This window comes from Mesoplodon mirus (assembly GCF_964341445.2).
Source record: "Mesoplodon mirus genome assembly, chromosome: 19".
Lineage (NCBI taxonomy): Eukaryota > Metazoa > Chordata > Mammalia > Artiodactyla > Ziphiidae > Mesoplodon > Mesoplodon mirus.
The window spans coordinates 18767997-18793314 of record NC_138995.1 but is presented as its reverse complement, the minus strand read 5'-3'; the positions used below and the strand labels follow the sequence as shown (position 1 = coordinate 18793314).

Here is a 25318-nt window from a genome sequence, read left to right as displayed (position 1 = left end):
CATCAGTGCTCATAAGGGATATTGGTCTGTAGTTTTCTTGTATTGTCTTCGTCTGGCTTTAGTATCAGGGTAATGCCGACTCCATGGAATGAGTTAGGAAGTGTTCCCTCCTCTTCAATTTATTTGAAGGTTTGAAGAAGATGAGTATTAGTTCTTTAAATGTTTGGTTGAATTCACTGGGTCCAGGGCTTTGCTTTGTCAGGAGTTTTTTTTTTTTTTTTTTGGCTGTATTGGGTCTTCGTTTCTGCGCGCAGGCTTTCTTTAGTTGCGGTGAGTGGGGGGCTACTCTTTGTTGTGGTGCATGGGCTTCTCATTGTGGTGGCTTCCCTTGTTGCGGAGCACAGGCTCTAGGCACGTGGTCTCAGTAGTTGTGGCACATGGGCTTAGTTGCTCCGCGGCATGTGGGATCCTCCTGGACCAGGGCTCAAACCCATGTCCCCTGTATTGGCAGGCGTATTCTTAACCACTGTGCCACCACGGAAGCCCCTGTCAGGAGATTTCTAATTACCAGTTCAATCTTCTTACTAGTTAAAGGAATATTCATATTGTCTGTTCCTTTGTGGTTTAGTTTTAAGGATTTGCGTTTCTAGGAATTTGTCCACTTCATGTAGGTTATCCAGTTTGCTGGTATACAGTTGTTCATAGTACTCTCTTATAATCCTTTTTTAAAAATAATTAATTAATTATTTTATTTTATTTTTTTGGCTGCGTTGGGTCTTCGTTGTGTGTGGGCTTTCTCTAGTTGCAGCGAGCGGGGGCTACTCTTCGTTGTGGTGCGTGGGCTTCTCATTGCGGTGGCTTCTCTTGTTTCAGAGCACGGGCTCTAGGTGCACGGGCTTCAGTAGTTGGGCTTGTGGGCTCTATAGACCGCAGGCTCAGTAGTTGTGGCGCACGGGCTTAATTGCTCTGCGGCATGTGGGATCCTCCCGGACCAGGGCTCGAACCCGTGTCCCCTGCATTGGCAGGCAGATTCTTAACTGCTGCGCCACCAGGGAAGCCCTAATCCTTTTTATTCCTGTAGAATTGGTAGTGTCATTTCTAATTTTAGTAATTCAGGTATTTTCTCCTTTTTTCTTGGTCTGTTGAGCTAAAAGTTTGTCAATTTTGATCTTTTTAAAGAACCAACTTTTTGGTTTCATTGATTTTTCTCTATTTTTCTGTTTCCTGTTTCATTTACCTCTGCTCTGATCTTTATTACTTTCTTCTGCTAGCTTTAGGTTTAGTTTGTTCTTTTTCTAGTTCCTTAAGTTGTAAAGTTTTGTTCACAGCTAGAAATCAGATTCTCGCCCTCTTTTTTGTTTTTGTCTTTTTGATTGTTGTAAGCTGGGTTTTTTTTTTTTTTTTTTTGCCAAGGATCAGCCTGAGGTATGAACTTAAGGTCTTCTCTGGTCTTTTTGGAGCCTTTCCCTGGGCATGGGTGATTATTTTCTAATTTTCCCCAGAGATTCAGTTGTTTTTTAAATATCCTAGTCTTTAATGTGTGGCTTTTAGAAGGGGAAAAAGAAAAATGAGGTGCGGGTGTCACTACTTTAAATCCCCTGGGGGACTTGCCTTGTGGCGCAGTGGTTAAGAATCCGCCTGCCAGTGCAGGGGACAGGGGTTCGATCCCTGGTCCGGGGTGATCCCACATGCTGCGGAGCAACTAAGCCCATGCGCCACAACTCCTGAAGCCCATGCGCCTAGAGCCCATGCTCCACAACAAGAGAAGCCACTGCAATGAGAAGCCTGCGCACCACAACAAAGAGTAGCCCCTGCTCACCACAACTAGAGAAAAACCGTGTGCAGCAATGAGGACCCAATGCAGCCAAAAATAAATAAGCAAAAAAAAAAATTTAAAAAAAGAACCATACAGCCAGTGTCTACTTCTTCCTTGTATTTTCTGTAATCTAATGAATTTATAGATGGAGAGTACAAAGTAGAAACTGAATGTCCTTTTATTATCAAATTGGGCTGATAGATGAAAAATATATGTAATCTCATTTCTTTTTATTGTTCATGGTTAGGGACTGTAGAATTATAGAGCACTGTTAAGAAACTTCTTCCAACTTCCCAGGGGGTTTTTTGGGTTTTACATACTCCACAATGTTTTTGTGTGGTGGGGGTAAAAAATTTCTGTAGTACCTTCAGAATATACAAGCACAATAGAGAAATAGATGCAGTTTAAATTATTTTTATTTTTTATTTTTTTAACATCTTTATTGGAGTATAATTGCTTTACAATGATGTGTTAGTTTCTGCTGTATAACAAAGTGAATCAGCTATACATATACATATATCCCCATATCCCCTCCCTCTTGCATCTCTCTCCCACACTCCCTATCCCACCCATCTAGGTGGTCACAAAGCTCCGAACTGATCTCCCTGTGCTATGCAGCTGCTTCCCACTAGCTATCTGTTTTACATTTGGTAGTGTATATATATATCCATGCCACTCTCTCACTTCGTCCCAGCTTACCCTTCCCCCTCTCCACGTCCTCAAGTGTGTCTTTATACCTGTCCTGCCCCTAGGTTCTTCAGAACCTTTTTTTTTTTTTTTAGATTCCATTTATATGTGTTAGCATACAGTATTTGTTTTTCTCTTTCTGACTTACTTCACTCTGTATGACAGACTGTAGGTCCATCCACCTCACTACAAATAACTCAGTTTCATTTCTTTTTATGGCTGAGTAATATTCCATTGTATATATGTGCCACATCTTCTTTATCCATTCATCTGTCGATGGACACTTAGGTTGCTTGCCATGTCCTGGCTATTGTAAATAGAGTGATGCAGTTTAATTTAAAATGAAACTAACTTGTTTACTTGTCAGGAAATTAATCTTTAATAAAGTTAACATAGTGTATAATGAGTACTTAATCAGATTATTTTTCTTATCCAAATTAGGAAAATTGTCTGTTTAATTAAAGTCAATAGCTTTTTGGAGTCCTCTAATGAAAATACACATTTTCAGTCCTAGGATTCAAAGAGACTTTTGCAGGTCTTAACTTTCTGAATTTTGTTTTAGATGGTCTAACATAGTATAGAGTCTCCATATCTTTTAGAATAATGTTTAGGATTTAGAACAAATAATTTTAAAAGAATTTGGTTTAATGTTGACATTTATCCAAAAAATGCTAGACGCCAACATGCTCTTAAATTGCCTAATTTAGTGACATTTTGCATATTTGTTCTGTTGCTAATTGCAAAAATTGATTTTTTTTGTAGTTCTTTGTAGTTTACAGAATGTTTTCTCAGAGTTTATATTTAATATTTGCTAAAGTTTTTTGAAAAGGGCAAGGCAAGTATATTGTACAGATAGATGATTTAAGATTACACTTAATGTAATTGGTAGAGATCTTAAACCCAGGTCTTTTGACTCTGCTGTTCCACTTTCATTGTACCATGTTGCCTCTTATAGTTATCTTATAATTTCACGTGCTTTTCATTTTATAAAGTACTTTCACACTATCTCCTTTAATTCTCTAAATAAGCCTTTTTAGAAAACCTGGTGTTTGATTTAAAGACAAGTGCTGTTTCTACAACGTTTGGAGCTCCTAATAAAAATCTTGGACCTTGTTTACCATTATTTTAGTTTAAGCTCTTTTAGATTAATTGTGGTAGGCTAACTACTATGACTAATAATCTCTAGTTCTTGTTGGTTTGGGACAGAAAAGTTTATTTTCTTTTGTATTGTCACTCTTGAATACAAGGTCTGTCTATTTTTTGATACAATCATGTTCATCACACAGCCTCCCTGGTCCCTGGGAAAAGGGAAGAAAGTATAGGAAAGGCACATAAGATACATGAACCTGGAAATTACTACCAATTATTACTACTCACTGTCCAGGAGTAATCACGTGCAAATGAGTGGCCCTACTCATTTGCAAGAGGACTAGGAAAGGTATACTATACAGTTCTATACATAAATCTTTGGTGGTCAGCTTGTCTTCTCGTCCACATTCCCTATACAGTGTTGGTCTTTAAGTACATTCAGGAGCTAATACTAGTAGCTAAATGACTGGTATGGGCTCTGCAGTCATACTGCTGGGGTTTGAATCCTGAGCTGTACTGTATCTTTGGCCAAGCAGTTTAACTTTTCTAGACCTTTTATTGAATCATTCATTGCTTAGTTTATTCATTCACCTATCCTTTCACTCATTCAATAAATATTTTTTGATTGCTCAGTACATTATAGGCAATATTGTAGATGCTGGGGATCCAGAGATAAATACGACAGAAAAGGTCCCTGCCCTTATGGGTCTTTCTTGCATTATACTGAGAAGAGACAATGAGCAAATAAACAAAATAATATTAGAATGTATTAAGGGCTATATTGGAAATTAGAATATGATGTGATAGAGGTTAATTATGGAAGGAACGTTACCTCCAATTCCTTTTTTGTAGAATGAGAATAATATCACCTATCTAAGAGCTGATGTGTGGATGCAATGAAACATTGCATGTAAAGAACATAGTAAATGTTCAGTAAATATTATTTGATATTATTACTTAGGCTTCTTTTAGCAGCTTGATCAATGTTCTGTGAACCCTGATGGAGAAAATGCAGCAGAATAAGATATCTACATTGGCATCTTAGAATTCAGCTGGGTTGATTGCTGTCATTTTAAAGAGCTGTGTTTGCATTCCATTGGCCAGTGTTGTATCAAAATGAAAAGAGAAAGAGCACTTAAGCACAAGTTCTATAAATCTTTCTGATACTCCCCAAAGGAGGATTTCAGATGTTCTCAATATAATTATATGGTGAGAGCCAAGAATTTTCTGAAGTATGTATTTCTTGAAATTTTAAAAACTCAAACTATGAAGCTGTTGAAAAATACCACCTACTTTCTAGCCAGCTAATAAATTAACTTTTTCTTTTATACAAAGTAAATAATCTTATTCATTAATATGGTCTGCAAATATGTAATACACTCAGGGTAGTTTGTTATTGTAGCTGGGGATCCAAGAGGGGGAGTGGAATCAGACATGTTTCCTACTCTCATGAAATTTCTAGTTCAGTGAAGTTTGCAAACAAGGTAATAACAAAAGTATGATAAAGCCTTAATGGGGGAAATTCAGATCTCTCTGAGAGCAAATAGGGACCTAAAACCCAGATGAAGGGGTTGAATCAGGCACTGCTTATTTGAGTGAAGTTCCTAGCTAATTAATAAACATTAGCCAGGGAAAAGCTAAATACTAAGAAAGTGAAAGTATTAAGCAGAGGAAAGGGTTTAGAGCTACACTGTCCAATCCAGCAGCCACTAGCCACATTTAAATTTAAATTAACTAAAATTAAAAATTCAGTTCTTCACTTGCATTAACAACACTTCAAGGCTTGGTAGCCAGTGTGGGTAATGGTTACATTGCCTTTTGAACAAATGATGCTGTAGCAATTGGATATCCATAGACAAGAAAATAAACCTTAACCTAAACTTCACACCTTACTTACACAACAATTGATATGACATGGATCATGGGTTTTTTTTTACAATGCAGATATAGAATATTTTCATCATTGCAGAAAGTTCTGTTGAGCAGTGCTGATTTAGAAGGCTCTGAGACCAAAGGAAATATGGCATGTTAATGAATTACAAGAAATACACAACAGTAGAATTTGATTTCATTTGTCCAAAAAGTATTAGTATTTTAGGAATTATCAGAAACATTTTATTCTCATTTTTCAAAATGTGAAAATCATTTGAAATTACATCAATTTTTAATTTAGTATAGGTAATGGCAACTGTATTTATATAAAAAATACACTGTTTATAGACCAAGATGAATATTCTTTAAGAGCTTTTACATTGTCTTTTTAACGAATGGTGCTGTAGCAGTTGGACATCTTTAAGCAAATAAAACCACCTTAACCTAAACCTCACATCTTATACAAAAATTAATTCAAAATGGATTGTGAAATTAAATGTGAATTGTAAAACCATAAAACTTTTAGAAGAAAGCATAGGAGAAAATCTTCAGGACCTCAAGCTATGAGAAAAGTTCTCGGGCATGATACTAGAAGAAAAAATTGATAAATTGGACTTCATCAAAATTAAAAACTTTAGCTCTGTGAAAGATCCTATTAAGAGGATGGAGGACTTCCCTGGTGGTCCAGTGGTTGGGACTCAACACTCCCAGTGCAGGGGGTACTGGTTCAATCCCTGGTCGAGGAACTAAGATTCCACATGCTGCACAGCATGGCAAACAAACAAAAAAAAGGATGGCAAAGACAGGCTATAGACAGGGAGAAAACATTTGCAAACCACATATCTGACAAAGATCTTGTATCTAGAATATATAAAGAACTTTGAAAACTCAACAGTAAAAAAGCAATTCAGGGGGCTTCCCTGGTGGCACAGTGGTTGGGAGTCCGCCTGCCAGTGCAGGGGACGCGGGTTTGAGCCCTGGTCCGGGAAGATCCCACATGCCGCAGAGCAACTGGGCCCGTGAGCCACAACTACTGAGCCTGTGCTCTAGAGCAACAAGAGAAGCCACTGCAATGAGAAGCCTATGCACGGCAACGAAGAGTAGCGCCCTCTCTGCAACTAGAGAAAGCCCGTGCACAGCAACAAAGACCCAGTGCAGCCAAAAATAAATAAATAAATAAAATAAAATTTAAAAAAATGCAATTCAGTTAAGAAATGGGCACAAGACATGAACAGACATTTTGCCAAGGAGGAGATAAGTTGGCAAATAAGCACGTGAAAAGATTTTCCACATTATTAGCCATTAGAAAAATGCAAATTAAAACCACAATGAGATATCACTATATGCCTTATGGAACAATTAAATAAAAAAATAGTGATCGGGCTTCCCTGGTGGCACAGTGGTTGGGAGTCCGCCTGCCGATGCAGGGGACGCGGATTTGTGTCCCGGTCCGGGAAGATCCCGCATGCTGTGGAGCGGCTGGGCCCGTGAGCCATGGCCGCTGAGCCTGCGCGTCCGGAGCCTGTGCTCCGCAACGGGAGAGACCACAACAGTGAGAGGCCCGCGTACCGCAAAAAAAAAAAAAAAAAAAAAAAAAATAGTGATAATACTAAATGCTGGCAAGGATGCCAAGAAACTTCATCCCACCTAAACTGCTGTTAGGAATGTAAAATGGTATAACCACTCCGCAGGATAGTTTGTCAGGTTCTTAAAAAACTAAACTTGCATTTACCACATGACCCAGGAATCACATTTGGCATTTATCACAGAAAAATAAAAACTTGTTCACACAGTAACCTGTAAGGTTCATAGTGGTGTCATTTTTCTTAGTCAAACAAGCCAAACGGAAGAAGAGTTAAACAAACTGGTATATCCATACAATGCACTAGCTACTATTCAGCAATAAAAAGGAACAAACTGTTGATACACACAGGTTGGAAGGTTCTCCATGGAACTATGCTGAGTGGAAAAAAAGGCAATCTCAAATGGTTACATACCGTGATTCCATTTATATATATAACATTCTCAAAATGGCAGAGCTACAGAGATGACACTAGATTAGCGGTTGCCAGGGAACAGGAACTGGTTGAAGACTGTGAATGTAAACGGGTAGCACAAGAGAGTTCCTTTGTGGTAATGGAAGAGTTCTGGATCATGACTGTTACGGTGGTTACTTGAATCTACATATGAGATAAAATTGCATAAAATTACACACATACTTTATTATACAGTGATAAGTTTTATGAAGGAATAAATATTTTGAGCCTTATCCCAAAAGTTACTGAAATTTAAAATGGAGATTGTAGTATTTTTTTCCATAACTAGACTTTGTATTTCATTATACACCAAGATTCATTTCTAGGTGATGATTTTTTGTTTGATGTTGTTATATGTACATTTTCAGTTTGAAGCAATTTATATTTTGGAAATTTAATTTTGTATTTTTATTATCTCTACATTGTGTTGTCATGTTTCTAATATATTCAGATCCGCTCCCTCCAAGTAATGTAGCAGGACTGATAATAGAACTCCTCTTATTGAAGCTGCTTTAGTCTGTCGTATACCTTCAGGCTTTAACCCTCCAGCTTTAGTTATATTAAGCAGGCACAGACCTTTGCTATGGAAACGTACAGAAACATAACAAACAACTTAGCTTACTTTCTTCTACAAAGCAGAAGGTGACCTGAAGAGAAGTATCCTGATACTAGATGAAAGATTTTAGAGAATAGTGTTAACAGTAGCAATAATTTGTTGCCTATAACATTGGCAGCAAATAGGATGGGATGGAATGATAGTCTAATTAATTTATTTGATGTTCTTTTAAAGTCCTTGAGTTGCAAAGGAGAACCCCTATTTTTCTTATGCTGTAGTATATATGCTTGGAGCAGATGTTGGCTGAAATATGTGTTATGAAATATATTCCCTTTGAAATCTTATATGCCTGATTACCTTCCCCCATCACTGGCTCATTTTACTATCAAAGTATAAAGGACAGGTGGCTTATGTCTTTGCCAAGCTGGTATTAATATGAGTCATCTAATATGACTGGGATACTTTGGAATATAGCACTTACTGGTATGTTACGTGATATTTGGGTAACTTAATAGATAGCAATAAAATTTTTAGTTTGTATTTTCTATTTTAGATTTTACTACTTCATTTTAAACGGCTACTTTAGTGGTTATAATTCTTTTTTTTTTTTTTTTTTTTGCGGTATGTGGGCCTCTCACTGTTGTGGCCTCTCCCGTTGCGGAGCACAGGCTCCGGATGCGCAGGCTCAACAGCCATGGCTCATGGGCCCAGCCGCTCCGCGGCATGTGGGATCCTCCCAGACCGGGGCACGAACCCGTGTCCCCCTCATCGGCAGGCGGACTCTCAACCACTGCGCCACCAGGGAAGCCCTATAATTCTTATTTAAATAATTCTGTTGACTAACCTCGTGTTATTTTGTTCCAACAAATTGTACTCTCTCATTCCAAAATTCATTCATTCAGCAATGATTAAATGCCCATAACGTGATAGGTACTATACTAGGCTCTGGAGATAACAAGAATGACACTGCCCCCTTCACAGTACTTGTAGGCAAGTGATAAAGTTGTTGGTACTTCTTCCTCCACTACAAGAACAGTTGGTTCCATAGAATAATTTGTTCAATGTAAGATTAAACATGAAAGGGCAACAATAAGTATAGCAGAAAGGATGATTAGCCATGAGTTTAGAGTAGTTCCTTGATTTTTCTTAGCTTCAGATTCTTCATCTATAAACTGGAAAAAATGGCGTGTACTCCACAGGAGTTTTAGAATTACATAAACTAATTTAGTTAAAGTATATTACCACTTTCTACCTTTACTTTTTCACCTCTGTATCCAAATTTGGATGACTCTTATTCTACATTATCACTTACCCCATCTGCCTCCATACAAACCAAAAGGGAAAAGTGACTGAACCATATTTGTGTGCATATGCATACATACGCCCACACTGTTACTATTTCTTCTTTAGTTATTGATTTATTTAGGCTTTATTTTTTTTTTACTGTAATCATGTTGGCATTTTATTTTTTATGGAATATTTTCCATTCAATTCAAGCTTTAACATTTATTAACTTGTTTATACCAAAATATGTAAAAAGAAATCAAAACTGAAATATTGATAGATTTCTTAAATACACAAATATTTAAATATTTACAGAAAACTGCAATTTCCAGTTAAATATACTAGGTTAAACACATGTTTTTACCTTCATTAGACATTAAACAGTTACAACTTAAGCTTGTTGGTTGGAGAGAAAGAACCAAAAATTAAGAAGCACAAATCATTTTATACTAAAGAACCTTGGAAAGGCTCAGGGTGTTGAGGCACTGGTGTCTCTGAAAGTGGGATGTGGGCTTCCCTGGTGGCGCAGTGGTTGAGAGTCTGCCTGCCGATGCAGGGGACACGGGTTCGTGCCCCAGTCCAGGAAGATCCCACATGCCGCGGAGCGGCTAGGCCCGTGAGCCATGGCCGCTGAGCCTGCGCGTCCGGAGCCTGTGCTCTGCAACAGGAGAGGCCACAACAGTGGGAGGCCCGCGTACTGCAAAAAAAAAAAGTGGGATGTGAGGTGAGGCCAAAAACAGAAATATTGTTGAAGGTCTACAAAAGAAGCAGTTAAACTTCCCAGATTTTTCTCCCTTGTGTGGTATAACGAAGTGATAACCACTGGCTTACCTTGGGAGGATTCTGGAGATTTATTCTTTAGAGGGAGTGAAATAGAAGTTCTAGGTTCTAGAATAACTAAAGGCAGGGCTTGAGGATCTGTACAGAAAATGGGGTGGGGATGAAAGGGGAGGCATAATGAAAGTCTGTGTACTGAATAGGGAGAGCTTTTACTCCTCTTAACTCCCAAAATGCTTGCAGTAGGTTTATGTTCCCTAGACTGGAGACTGGAGGATTTGCTTTTAGCCAAACTGGTCCAAGATAAAATACCAGTGTGCCTCTTGACTTGCAAATCTTCTAAGGCTAGTGGTTCTCAACCCTACCAGACCCAACCCCACTCTTTTAAAATTTTAAACAAATATTTTATAATACTTTATTTACCTGAAATGGAAATTCAAGGACAATATAATCAGCCTACACGTGTAATTTTAGAAATACCAATATAATGCTTTTATTATTAAGGGGAAATAAATTTAGAAAACGGTTATAAACAAATTATAACAAAAAGTTATATTTCAAAATGAAAAGGCTTGGTAATGACTGTAGAGAAAACAATGAAATAATTAGATACTTGTACCGACAGCATCAGTACATCACACGTGCACATAGGCAAGTGTGTTGATCAGCAACCTAAATTCCACAAGTGAGTGGCATTATTAGCAATGACATGATTTTCTGAAATGATCAACTCTTGCTAAAGTTTACCTCGGGAATTCCCTGGCGGTCCAGTGGTTAAGACTCTGTGCTTGCAATGCAGAGGTGCGGGTTCGATCCCTGGTCGGGGAGCTAAGATTCCACGTGCTGCGCAGAGTGGCCAAAATAAATAAAGTTTACCTCAGTTTACATGCAGTTGCATTCATGAAAAATTCATATGTGTTAAAACTGCGATTTGGGTGGTATTTATATATACTAAGGGGTTGGGTTCCAAGTTCGTAAACGTTTCTGTATACACGAATATATATGATGGGACATTCTGAAGTTCTGTGCAACATAGGCTAGTTCCTCTCTTGAAGAACAATGATTATCTCGTGCATTGATAGGAGTTTGAATTTCTGGCCCCTTTCCATTAAATACCTATATGCACTTCACTCATCATGTTGCCATACTCATTCATTTATAAATTGACTGAGCCTGTTTTGCAGCAACAATGGCAGAGTAGTTAAGATAGAGAGTATACTGGCACTCTCATCATTTTACGCTGCTGCTCAGGGAGCTACAAATCACAGTGATGCAGTTAAAACTCAGTAGTGTTTAAAGTGCTATGAGTACTGAAACTTTCACAGTGCATACTCATCATGTCATCATGATGTCATCATTCTACTCATCATGTCAAAACAAGAAACAGACAGGATTTCAGTCATCCTTTTAAAGCACAGTAGACTGTATTTTGTTATTGTGCAATAACACTATGGCTGGGCTAAAAGAATGTATGTATCATATGGCCTCACATTTCCATCTAGATGTCTCACTGTTAGCTTGAATACCACATGACTAACATTGAAAACATTACCTTATCTTCCTCCAAACCTTTTCTAAATCAGTGACTTCTTCATTTCTTTATTTGCTAGTGATACCATCATTCTCTTGGGTACTGAAGCTCAGAACTTCTAATTTCTTTGTTCCCTTCTCTTTATTATTCTATACGTAGCCAGTTACAAAAAATCTCTTTAGGATCTCATAAGAAAGACTTATTGCATTAATCCTCCTTCATTTCTATTTTCTATTTATGTTCTCACTTCTACCCTTCTTTAAACTTTCAGTACACGTGATTTTAGTGCTTCAGCCTCTTAGCTGGTTTCCATGATTTCGTCTTTTCTCTCCTTATCAGAGCTTAAATTGCTTTTTATCATGTGCTTCCCTATATCCTATATTATTATTATTAATAAATTTCTGCCTTTTAAGGTCTTCACTAATTCCTTAAGATTTGATACATGCCACTTGTTCTTTTTTTGTGTGTCACCTATATAATACTGGCTGAAGCAGTGACATTTGATATAGATATTTCCATAATGGATCCTCAATAAAAAGAGGAAGGGGTGGAGTGGTGAACAAGACAAAGTTTCTGCCTTTTGGGAACTTATGTGGTAATAAGGAAAACAGATATAAACAAATGTATAAAATAATTTTTAAAAATTAATTAGTTTATTTATTTATTTTTGGCTCCATTGGGTCTTCATTGCTGCCTACAGGCTTTCTCTAGTTGTGGAGAGCAGGGGCTACTGTTCGTTGCGGTGCGCGGGCTTCTCATTGCGGTGGCTTCTCTTGTTGTGGAGCACGGGCTCTAGGCGTGCGGGCTTCAGTAGTTGTGGCATGCAGGCTCAGTAGTTGTGGCTCGCAGGCTCTAGAACACAGGCTGAGTAGTTGTGGCACACGGGCTTAGTTGCTCCGCGGCATGTGGGATCTTCCCGGACCAGGGCTCAAACCCGTGTCCCCTTAACATTGGCAGGCGGATTCTTAACCACTGCGCCACCAGGGAAGTCCCTAAAATACTTTTGATAGGGATAAATACTATGAAAAATAATAAAACAGGATAAAGGGATAGAAATGTGATGTTTTAGATAGGGTGGTTTTCTCTGAGAAGTTGACCTTTGAGTGTAGAGCTGAAGGAGTGAAGTGATATGAAGATCAGAGGGAAGAATATTCCAGAGGGACAAAATATTAAGTATGAAGGTCCTGAGGTTAGGAATGAGCTTGAGTGGTTCATGCAATAAGGCCAAGATGGCCAGAGCAGACTGTGGAAGGGAGAGAGTAGGAGAAGGTAAGGCAACAAGGTAGCCAGGGCCCAGATCACACAGGACTTGTAAATCATCATAGGGCATTTGAATTTAGTTCTGAGTATGGAAGGAAGCCATTAGAGAGTTCTGAGCAGGGGTGTAAAGTTATCTGGTTAATATTACAAGTTTGTTCTGACTCCTGGACAGAGAATAGGCTATCAGGGAGCAAGAGTAAGAACAGGGAGAGCAGTTATAAGGCTATTGCAGTGGTCCAGGCTTTATTTGCTTCTCTGTAAAGGCACAGGGCTGAAAATCATCCTGGGTAAATTATTTTATCTGATAATAGGCAAAAGACTTCATGTCCTTTCCTGGGTAGAGGAGGATAATCAATAAATTATGATGTTACTTGGTTACAAACTCCACCGTAAAGCCAGGGATGAGCAAGCAGGAGGGAGTAAAGCAGTCACCTGAAGGACAACATAATCAAATAAAACTCCTTCTACATATTTGAAACTGACTAGATTCCATACTTAGAATCTGGATGCACACTAATAGCTAACATTTGTTAGGTACATGCCAGACACTGTACTAGGCACTCTATATTTGCTATCATGTGTCAGGATACTTTACAAAACCATAGTGAAGAAACAGAAGAGAATTTCTTTTAAGGTTATTAGGTAGCTCATAAAATCTCAGGTTTGGAAGCTATGTGGCCTAGAACAGTGTGCAGCCACCCTACCCAGTTTTGCTCTAGTGAAAACATCACTGACACTGTGACTCACAATCCCAACTTGTAGGGACAGTGCTTAGGACTGGGCATCAGAAACTCCATCACTACCGTCTTGAAGAGCTGGGCACTCCACTGTGCTTACCAAAAAATTGACTTTAGGCAGTCTGTGTTATCATATTGCACCCTTGCTGGTTCAATGGAATAAAACAGCCATAGAGCAGATCTTCCTCCCAGAGGCATTTGGGGCCAAAAGTAGGAGTGGGAATTGCTGAGCAAGATCTGTCTGAAATTTGTAAGATCTCCACCAAGTGCACGTAAGCCACCACCTCAAAGCAGAGGAATCTGACTAAAACTGCAGTAAAGCCGATACAGCTTAAGAACTGTGACCTGACCAAAAAAAAAAAAAAAAAAAAAAAATAGCATGCCTCTTTCTGAAGGTAAATACTTGCTACTTCAGTTCCTAGAGTTCTTCTATACAAAATGTCTAGTATATGTTAAACTATACATACACACACAAGAAAGTGTGACCCACAGCTAAGAGAAAACAATCAATAGAAGCTGGCCCAGAGGTGGCCTAAATCTAACTCTGTGTCTGGGTTGGAGTTATCAGAAAGAGACTTTAACATAACAATGATGAAAATGCTAAATTATCTAGTAGAAAAGGTGGGCTAAATATGTGAAGAGATGAAGGAATTTCAATAAAGACATGGGAAAAAATTTTTGTAATCAAAAGGATAATGATAAGGACAAAGATACAAGAAGAGAAAACTACAGACTAATATCCGTAAAGAATATAAGCACAAAAATCCTCAAAAAAAAACTAGCAAACCAAATCCAGCAGCACATTAAAAGGATTATACAGCATGACCAAGTGGGATTTACCTCAGAAATGCAGATGATTCAACATATGAAAATCAGTTGTTGTAATATGCCATACTAATAGAATGAAGGCATAAAAACCACATGATCATCTCAATTGACACAAAAGGCATCTGACAAAATGTACCAGCGTATCATTTTAAAAAAAAAAAGCAGCAAACTAAGAAAAGGGGGAAAGTCCTTAACATGATCAAGGTCATTTATGAAAAGCCCACAGCTAATAACATCATACTTAATGGTAAAAGACTGAAAGCTGTTCCCCTAAGATCAGGAGCAAGACAAGGATGCTTGCTTTCGCCACTGCTATTCAACATTTGTGCTGGAAGTTCTAGCCAGAGCTGTTAGGCAATAAAAAGAAATAAAAGACATCCAAATTAGAAAGGAAGAGGTAAAGTTATCTCTGTTAACAGATGACATGCTCACATACTTTAAAAACCCCAAATAATCCCCAAGAAAGCTGCTAGAGCTAATAAATGAGTTTACGAAGTTTCAGGGTAGGAGATCAACACATACTTACCGATTGTGTTTCTGTGTATCAGTGATCAACAACCCTAAGAGGACATTAAGAAAGCAGTTTTCATTTACAATAGCATCTAAAAGTATTAAATACTTAGGAATTAATTTAACCAAGGAGGTATAAGGACTTGTATGCCGAAAACTGTAAAATATTTCTGAAAGAAATAAAAATAAATGGAAATATATAAAGTGAAAATAAAATCCGAATATACATGAAACAAAAATAAATAAAGACATTCCGTGTTCATGGAGAGGAGGCTTAATTAACATTGTTAAGATATCAGTACTGCCCAAAGCAGTCTACAGATTTAATGCAATACTTACCCAAATTCCAACAACCCTTTTTGCAGAAAGGAAAAGCATATCCTCAAATTCATAATGGGGACTTCCCTGGTGGCGCAGTGGTTAAGAATCTGCCTACCAATGCAGGGAGCAGGGTTCGAGCCCTGGTCCAGGAAGATCCCACATGCTGCAGAGCAACTAATCCCATGCGCCACAACTACTGGGCCCATGTGCCACAACTACTGAAGCCTGCGTGCCTAGAGCCCATGCTCTGCAACGAGAAGCCACTGCAATGAGAAGCCTGCGCATCACAACAAAGAGTAGCCGCTGCTTGCCACGAATAGAGAAAGCCCGCGCACAGCAACGAAGACCTAACGCAGCCATAAATAAATAACTCTATTTTTAAAAAATTTCATATGGAATTGCAAGGGGCTTCAAATAGCTGAAACAATCCTGAAAAAGAAGAGTAAAGTTGGAGGACCCCCTTTCCCTGACTTGTAACATACTACAAAGCTACAGTATTTTAAACAGTATGATACTGGCATAAAGACAGACCAATGAAATAGAATAGAAAGCCCAGAAATAAGCCCTAACATGTATGATCAATTCATTTTTGATAGGGTTCCAAAACCATTAAGTAGGAGAAATGACAGTCTTTTCAACAAATGGTGTTGGGAAAATTAGATATCCCCATGCAAAATAATGTAGTTGGATCCTTACCTTACATTATATACAAAAATTAACTAAAAATGGATCAAAGACCTAAAACTATAAAATTCTTAGAAGAAAACATGAGGAAAATCTTCTCAACAATGGATTTGGTAATGGTTTCTTAAGTATGACACCTAAAGCACAGGCAACAAAAGAAACAAAAAAAATTAGACTCCATCAAAATTTAAAAACTTTTGTGCATCAAAGGACACAACCAAGAAAGTGAAAAGACAGCCTGCAGAATGGGAGATAATATTTGCAAATCACATAACTGCAAGGGATTAATATTCAGAATATATAAAGAACTTGTACAACTCAGCATCAAAACTAATATAAATGCACACCCATATGTACTCCCAAAGAATGTTGAGTTTTTTTGTTTAAGCAGGCACTTAACTTGGTTGAAGTCAACCTGTAAAATCTGTCTCCCTGTGGTTGGTGGTAGTTTATAATCTCATTTCAGTTATTTTAGCCTTAGGCTGCTTGGATCTATCCTGTTCTTGAATGGTTTACAGGTCAGCCAAAGGATTGGGCGGAGTCTATATATATATATAAAATTTGGAGCTCCTCCTCTCTGGCTGTCTCTTTTCTGGGATTTGCCTCTTTCTTTCCAGAGGTTGTGACAGACTGTCCTTGGTTCTTCAAGCCCTTCAGACTGTAGATTTCTTTGGTAGTTTTAGTCTCACTGTAAGGCATGGACTGTGGCTTTCCCTCAGGTTAAAAGCCTTAAAAACAGGAAACACACCTTTTGTTATTCTCTTCTTACATGTGTCAGTTTGTTTCCAGTATCTGCTTACTTTGGTGTTCTCTCCATTCTTTCAAGGTGGGTCCAATGGGTGCTACTCAGCCATCAGACTGGACATAGGAGTCTCCCTAAGTGCTTTAGGCTCTGTTTCTTTTAACTGCCTCCTTTCTTGTGGTCGCTGTTTTTACCTCCAGCACCTCCTGGTCATCACCCTTATTAATCCTGTGTAGCCATCTTAATCTCAGCAGTAGTGAAGGGTACCAAAGAAAGTCAAGTAGCCTAGCTTGTTAAGTCAGCTGAAATTTTAACTTGGAAACATGCAGTAGGATTTTTCAGATCCTTTCTACTAAAAGTGTCTCTGATTTTAACAGCCCATTAGAGGACCTTCCCACATACCCTGATCTTTAGGTCTGGTCTGGATGGTTAATGTTGCCTGGAGCACAGAATCAACATTTCTTTTGTATTCTCCACAGCACTCTACCAAGGCTTTTCAAAATTTAGGTTGATCTAGATTTTAATAAAAAAAACCTCCCTCATCCCTTTGTAATATATTGCAGCATTTTATAACTCTTAAAATATTTCTGTGATTTAGAGGGCTGTTCACTTATTACTTGTTTTTATTATTATCTTTTTTGAAATAACATTTTATGTATCAATAGTATATGATACAAATATAATAGACTTACTCTTGTAAGCTTATTGTAAAATGCATGGATAATGAATTGTATTTTTCTGTGTTTGCTCTTCCAAATTAGCTCCTGGGCTATAGTGAAAAGCCGATAAATCTACAGATGTTTATTGGAACAGCAGATGATCGATATTTACGGCCTCATGCATTTTACCAGGTGCATCGGATCACTGGGAAGACAGTTGCTACTGCAAGCCAAGAGATAATAATTGCCAGCACAAAGGTTCTGGAAATTCCACTTCTTCCTGAAAACAATATGTCAGCCAGGTATCTTGAAACATATCCCAAAATGGACTGTTATTTCTTTTCCTAAAATAACTTTCAGAAGAAAAGTATATTTATTTTTATAGTACAAAAATAAGTCTTTGGGGCTTCCCTGGTGGCGCAGTGGTTGAGAGTCCGCCTGCCGATGCAGGGGATGCGGGTTCGTTCCCCAGTCTGGGAAGATCCCACATGCCGCGGAGCGGCTGGGCCCATGAGCCATGGCCGCTGAGCCTGCACGTCCGGAGCCTGTGCTCCGCAACGGGAGAGGCCACAACAGTGAGAGGCCTGCGTACCGCAAAAAAAAAAAAAAGTCATTGTTCTAAATTAACTGAATAACATTATGTAAATAATTATAGTATATTTGCTAAGGTTGGTATCACATTTCCATAAAGAAAATTCTATTCAGCAAAAGTTTATGACCATGTAGTACCAGCCAAGCATCATGCTAGGTGATAGAGACAAAAGTATATGGACTTTTTTTCAAGTAGCTCATAGTCTAATAGGGTAGACAGTAAGTAAACAATTGCAGTAAAATTATGATTGTTAAGTTTCCTTGAGGAAAACTTCAACTCTACTTCCAGGTGTCCCATTTCACCCGTTTCCAAATAAAATGAGGTGGCCAACTTCTGAATGAGAATGCAGTAGAGTTTTGTTCAGGTGGATTAGTTAGGAATATATATAGTACCTGTAACAGAAACCTGAAATGCAGTGGCTTAAACAGCTAGAGGTTTAATTTTTTTTTTCCATAAAAGAAATATACACATAGGCATCTTAGGGCTAGCACAGTGGTTCCATAAGTCATTGGGGCCCCAAGCTGCTTCTGTTTTTTCTTCTCTGCTATTATTAGCATGTGGTTTCCATCCTCAAGGTTGCCTTATGATCCACAATAGCTACTGGAGCTCTAGCCATCATAACTGTAATCCTGGAAGGAATAGGAAGAATGGGTAAGAGGAAGGGTAAGAGAGAACTTCCATCTGAGTCAGGCCTCTTTAAAGAGCTTTTCCCAGAAACGTATCCAACACCTTTACTACATCTCATTGATCATCCTTGTATATAAGGAAGACCTGGGTATGTTTTTTTTTTTACCTGAGTGCATTGCCACCGCTAACAAGATGGGGGTCTGTTACTAAGAAAAACAGAAAAAAAGAATATTTAGTAGGCAACTAGGTTCTGCCACAACCAGGTATGTGAAACTTACAGTGTAGTTTGTTAGAGAAATTGGTTCAAACTATAATATAGGTCTTTCTTAAGATGGCAATGATATCTGTCCCAGGTTATTGCAAGAATAGTCCTATTAAAATCAGATTTCAGTCTCGAGTTCTTCTCTTTTAAATTTATATTTAAATAACTTTTTAGGTAAACTGAATATACCCCTGAGGACATAGTAACTTATGACATAATTGTACTAGTATAAAATAAGAATTGCCTCTTATCTACTTATCACCAGAAAAGACAAGTTAATACTGATTTAAATAAAACCTTATCTTTGCCTGCTTTGTTCAAAGGAACAGTACTCGAGAACTCAACTCCACTAAGTCATTACACGGGCTACGATAGAGTTTTTTCATGGCAGAGGTAGACAGCTAGCTGATAATCTCTACTATTAAATTTCTGTGTTCTGTAATAATTAAAAAAAGAACTTTGAATTCTCAGCCAATCCTTTGTTCAGGTACTTGAGCAAAACACTTAAGAAAAACATTGAAAAAAAAAAAGAGAGAAAGAAAAACATTGACTCCAGGCATCCTATTTGACCAATCTTCAAATAAGGTGAGGTAGCCAGCCTCTGAATGAGGATACAAGAAGGCTTCCTCTCTTTTACTCTAGGATCTTACTTTTTTTTGGCCTCGCCACGTGGCTTGTGGGATCTTAGTTCCCTGACCAGGGATCAGACCTGGGCCCTCGGCAGTGAAAGCACAGAGTCCTAACCACTGGACCACCAGGGAATTCCCTAGGATCTTATTTTTTCATCTAGCATCAAAAGCAATATGAATATACTATTATTCAGCTGCAGAGGGGAATTTGAAACTCAACTTTGAACTATCTTTTTCTAAGAACTCATAAAAGTGATTCTTAGGTGACAGTTTGCAGACCATGTTTCCATTGATTCCTCTGGATAGTTCAAGCAGTGGACTTGAATCAAGTAAATAGAAATCACCAGAAGCTTATAACTTAATGGACTGTTAAAAAGCTTTTATCTTTTAAGTTGGTCATTATTACACACACATACACACAGTCTTTTCATGTTAAAGGAAAAAAGTTGGTATTTGCTGACACGGTAGATTTTGCTTTACCAGACAAGGAGAGACCTACAGAAGCTTTATCATCTTTACTTTTTTTTTTTTTTTTTTTTTTTTTTGCTGTACACGGGCCTCTCACTGTTGTGGCCTCTCCCGTTGCAAAGCACAGGCTCCGGACGCACAGGCTCAGCAGCCATGGCTCACGGGCCCAGCCGCTCCGCGGCATGTGGGATCTTCCCGGACTGGGGCACGAACCTGCGTCCCCTGCATCGGCAGGCGGACTCTCAACCACTGTGCCACCAGGGAAGCCCCATCTTTACTTTTTTAAAAAAATATTTATTTATTTATTTGGCTGTGCAGGGTCTTATTTGTGGCACGCGGGATCTTCGTTGTGGCATGTGCGGCATGCAAACTCTTCGTTGAGGCAGTGGGACTCTTGGTTGTGGCATGTGGGATCTAGTTCCCTGACCAGGGATCAAACCTAGGCCCCCAGCATTGGGAGTGTGGAGTCTTAGCCACTGGACCACAAGGGAAGTCCCTATCATCTTTACTTTTTGCCTCAGCTTCCCAAAAGTTCATGATCAAGCTCAATTATAGTAATTATAGTAATTCATATAACCCTAGATTTGGGATATATTTATCTTCTGTTTCTTCTATTCAAAAATATTTCCTATTTCTTTCTTCTTGACCTTATTTGTATTTATGTTGTAAAATGCCTCATATCCTTTTTTAAAATAATGTATAAATCAATAAATTAAAGAAAACAGAGTACATGAGTTTCTAAGACATTCTCTCAAGAACTTGGGAGAGCCTTACCTACAGAATAGCATGAACAAATCAGAGCAGTAGGATCTGAACATATCTTCCTCCTCCTTTTCACATGGAACAGAGGTGGTTCTCAAGATTCATGTTCCCTTCTCCAACCAGAGCTGGCATATACTGCCTGCCTGGATCAGACCAGAAAGAACAAAGTTGTAGAAATACCATTATTACTCGTAGCAAGCAGCTTATCCCCCTTACTCCATCCTACTCTGCCATACACACACCTGAAGCTTCTCTGGCTATCTGTCCACTCTGAACTGTTAGATTGGGGAACAGGAATTCTATAGGAACCAAGGTTTGTGACAACAACATTGTGTGTGTCCAAGAAAGGGTTGAGTAAGGAGCAACTAGGAAGTTACCCAAATCTAAGAAACCTTTTCTAAGTACCTTAGATAATGGGGCAGCTAATGCTGAATGAGCCTGTTTTATCTAGGAACTAATTACTAGGATAAACTGTAGTGACTGAATGTAATATAGTTTCAGGTAGTGGTAGATTAAAAAATTGTGAATGATAAGACCGTTGTTCAAAATAATTTATGCACAAGTGAGTTGTAGGTATGTATTAAAAGGCTCTAGTGGGGACTTCCCTGGTGGTCCACGCTATAAGCGTATGACTCCACGCTTCCACTGCAAGGGGCACGGGTTCGATCCCCGGTCAGGGAACTAGGATCCTGCATGCCATGTGGCATGGCCAAAAAAAAAAGAAAAAGGCTCTGTTGTTTAAGGTGGGGAAAGATTGGTAGATAGTCCCCTTGTTTTGCCTGCTATCACACAGGCTTGGTCATTTCAAACCTAATCTATCTTGGATGTGTAAGACCCTTTATTTAAGACCAGTATACCAACCCATAAACCATAGAGACACTCTACAAGATGCTTTAAATATAGCACGCTAGTACATTGCCTTACCGTACTCATAACTCCTCCCTGTTTTTAAAACTTGATGAATATGAATGTGGCAGTGTTGCACTCTGATCTAAAATATAATTGTGTTGTAAACAGAATTTAATAGTTATTTTCATTCCTATAAATGTAGTTTTTTTGGTGGTTTGGTAGCTTTTCTTTTCTTTTTTTTTTTTTTTTTTTTTGCATTTCTTAGCCAGAGTTTTAAGATTGTCATTTCTGATACTCTTATTCCAAATCTTCTGCTAGAAACTTAACTCTGCTAAAATACCTTCCCTTAAAACTCAGTAAAATGCAGACTTCTCTGGTGGCACAGTGGTTAAGAATCCGCCTGCCATGTACGGGACACGTGTTCGATCCCTGATCCAGGAAGATCCCGCATGCTGTGGAGCAACTAAGCCCGTGTGCCACTACCACTGAGCCTGTGCTCTAGAGCCCGCGAGCCACAACTACTCAGCCCGCATGCCACAACTACTGAAGCCCACGCGCGTAGAGCCCGTGCTCCGCAACAAGAGAAGCCACCGCAGTGAGAAGCCCATGTACTGCAACAAAGTAGCCCCTGTTTACCACAACTAGAGAAAGCCTGCGCGCAGCAGCGAAGACCCAAAGCAGCCAAACATAAATAAAATAAATAAATGTATTAAAAAAAACCAAAACTCAGTAAAATGGGGACTTCCCTGGTGATCCAGTGGTTAAGACTCTGTGCTTCCAATGCAGGGGGCCTGGGTTCGATCCCTGGTCAGGGAACTAGATCCCACATGCCACAACTAAAGATCCCGCATGCCTCAACTAAAGATCCCATATGCCGCAACTAAAGATCCTGCACACTGCAATGAAGATCCCACATGCAGACGCAGCCAAAAAAACAAACAAACAAAAAACTCAGTAGAATGGATAATCTCTGGTATTTCCTACTAAATACTCATGTTGGCATATTAACATGAATAATCACTACTTTGATACAATTTGATCAATACTGCTTTGAGCGAAAGTGCAGTTTTTCAATATTAGTTAAATATAATTTATCCATAAATGAAAAGTGTTTATTTCCAAAAATATTTACTTTTTTAGAAATTTCTTTTCCTTTGTCTTTCCTAAGATGAAAATATTTATATTTTTCAGATTCTTCCTTGAGCTTTACTGGTTCTTATCTTGATAACCTAGCTTTGTAACATATATTATCCTTCAGAGTGACTTCTCTAACCTCTGAGCAGTGAGCATTAGAGTTGGAACATTAGAGCATTAGAGTGGGTAGATAAAGTAAGAGGATGGATAATAAGGAATGCCATAAGAGAGAGTAAACTTTAACTAGAATGTTTGATTGTTAGTTGCCTCTTGCTTTATTCTTCTAATATGTGAATAACAAAGATATGTTATAGGTACTGGTGTTTCCTACCATGATTGTGTGTTAAGCAGCTATACTTAGTAATAAATTTTGAAGATAATGAAATTTTAGACCTTAAATGCCAAAACTTTAATCTTATATGTGCATTTCTTAGAAATGTAAGCCTGGGAATTCCCTGGTGTTCCAGTGGTTAGGACTCTGCGCTTTCACTGCCAAGGGCGCAGGTTCAGTCCCTGGTCGGGGAACTAAGATCCTGCAAGCCTCGAAGTGTGCCCCCCCCAACAAAAAAAAAGAAAGAAAGAAATGAAAGCCTGAAAGATTGTTTTTATTAATAAATGTATCATATAAAAGTTTAAATATGTTATTAATGACTTATTTGTAGTCCTATAAGTTAATCTTTTCTGGCCTATTATATTTATATTATTATATTATATTATTATATTTATAGAATTAGAGTCTTTTACTTTATATTTCACTCATCTAGCTCTGTAACACAAACTGCTCCCCAAATTTAGTGGCTTAAAGTAGTAACTATTGTTTTTCATGATTCTTCTGGTTGGTTGGACTCAGCTGATCCACTTATGTGGTGTTGGCTGGGATCTCTCATGCCCCTGAATTCGGCTGGGAGCTCAGCTGGGGTAGCTCAAGTAGAGGATTATATGGGCTTTTCTCTCCAGCATGGTAGTTGGACATTTTCATGGTGGCTCAGGGCTCCAAGAGAACAAAGGTGGAAGTTACGGAGCTTCTTAAGTGCTAGGCTTGTAACTTACACAGCATCACTTGGCCACATTCTGTTTGTCAAGGCAAGTCATAAGGCTCACTGTCAACGAGAGGGGACATAGTTACTCCACCTCTTAATTGGAGAAGTGGCATGTGAATACAAGAATGGGAGGAATTATTGTCAGCCCTCTTTACAGACAATATGCCACACTTAGTATTACACTTTTGTCATACAAAAACATTTTTAATCCTAAAATTTAAATAGCAGAAAATAGCAATCATATCTTTCTTTTTTGACCTGATTTTAGATAGTGATAGTTCTTCCTGGCAAATTAACAATAATTGTTTCGCTGAGTTGTTTAGAACCACTAATTTCTAGTAAGCAAATAAAATTTGTATATTTTTTTTCCTAGTATTGACTGTGCAGGTATTTTGAAACTCCGCAATTCAGATATAGAACTTCGAAAAGGAGAAACTGATATTGGCAGAAAGAATACTAGAGTACGACTTGTGTTTCGTGTACACATCCCACAGCCCAATGGAAAAGTCCTTTCTCTGCAGACAGCTTCTATACCTGTTGAATGCTGTAAGTGAGACTGTGATATTTTAAAGTTTTGTTTATAATAGGTTATTTTCTGTTTTGTTTATAATGTAATGTTTGGATCAAAAGTAAGCTGAGGGGGCTTCCCTGGTGGCAAAGTGGTTAAGAATCCGCCTGCCAATGCAGGGGACACGGGTTCAAGCCCTGGTCCAGGAAGATCCCACATGCTGCAGAGCAACTAAGCCCACGTGCCACTACAACTGTGCCTGCGCTCTATAGCCCGCGAGCCACAACTACTGAGCCCGTGTGCCACAACTGCTGAAGCCGCATGCCTAGAGCCCATGCTCCACAACGAGAAGTCACCGCAATGAGAAGCCCGAGCACCCCAATGAAGAGTAGCCCCTGCTCGCCACAACGAGAGAAAGCCTGCACGCAGCAACAAAGACCCAATGCAGCCAAAACTGAATGATAATAAATAAAATAAATATTAAAAAAAATGTTTCAAAAAAAAAAAGTAAACTGAGGGCTTCCCTGGTGGCGCAGTGGTTAAGAATCCGCCTGCCAATGCAAGGGACACAGGTCCGGGAAGCCCTCGTCTGGGAAGATCCCACATGCCACGGAGCAACTAAGCCCGTGTGCCACAACTACTGAAGCCACGCATCTAGAGCCCATGCTCCGCAACAAGAGAAGCCACCGCAGTGAGAAGGCCATGCACCGCAACCAAGAGTAGCCCCTGCTCGCTGCAACTAGAGAAAGTCTTCATGCAGCAACAAAGACACAACGCAGCCAAAAATGAAAATAAATAAAATAAATTTTTTAAAAAGTAAACTGAAACCCAGGGTCTGGATAGCTGGTGTGATTTTCTTATATGGAAATAAGCTACATGTTTAGGTGGATGAGTACTGATCTTGGAGTTAGAAAGTGGCTTCTCATTATAATTTGACCCTAGGTAGCCTGTGTGGCTATAGACATTCTCTTGACCATAGTTTTCTTACTTGTAAATGAGGAAGGTGGGCTTGATGACACCTGAGGACCAAATTATGAAGCTATGATTCTCACATTAAGTGTCATTGATACTTGGTCATCTTTGTTTCATTAAAATGTTGGAAGATGCCTGTCTCTGCA

General features: G+C 38.7%; 1 protein-coding gene across 1 annotated transcript in view; it reads left to right on the top strand.

Moving 5' to 3' along the window:
* NFATC3 (nuclear factor of activated T cells 3) overlaps positions 1-25318 on the top strand; it is a 130799-nt gene that overhangs the window by 59385 nt on the left and 46096 nt on the right. Inside the window, 2 exon segments of the mRNA XM_082607277.1 lie at positions 17432-17631; positions 24066-24238. Of these exon segments, the coding sequence (XP_082463403.1) occupies positions 17432-17631; positions 24066-24238 (373 nt within the window).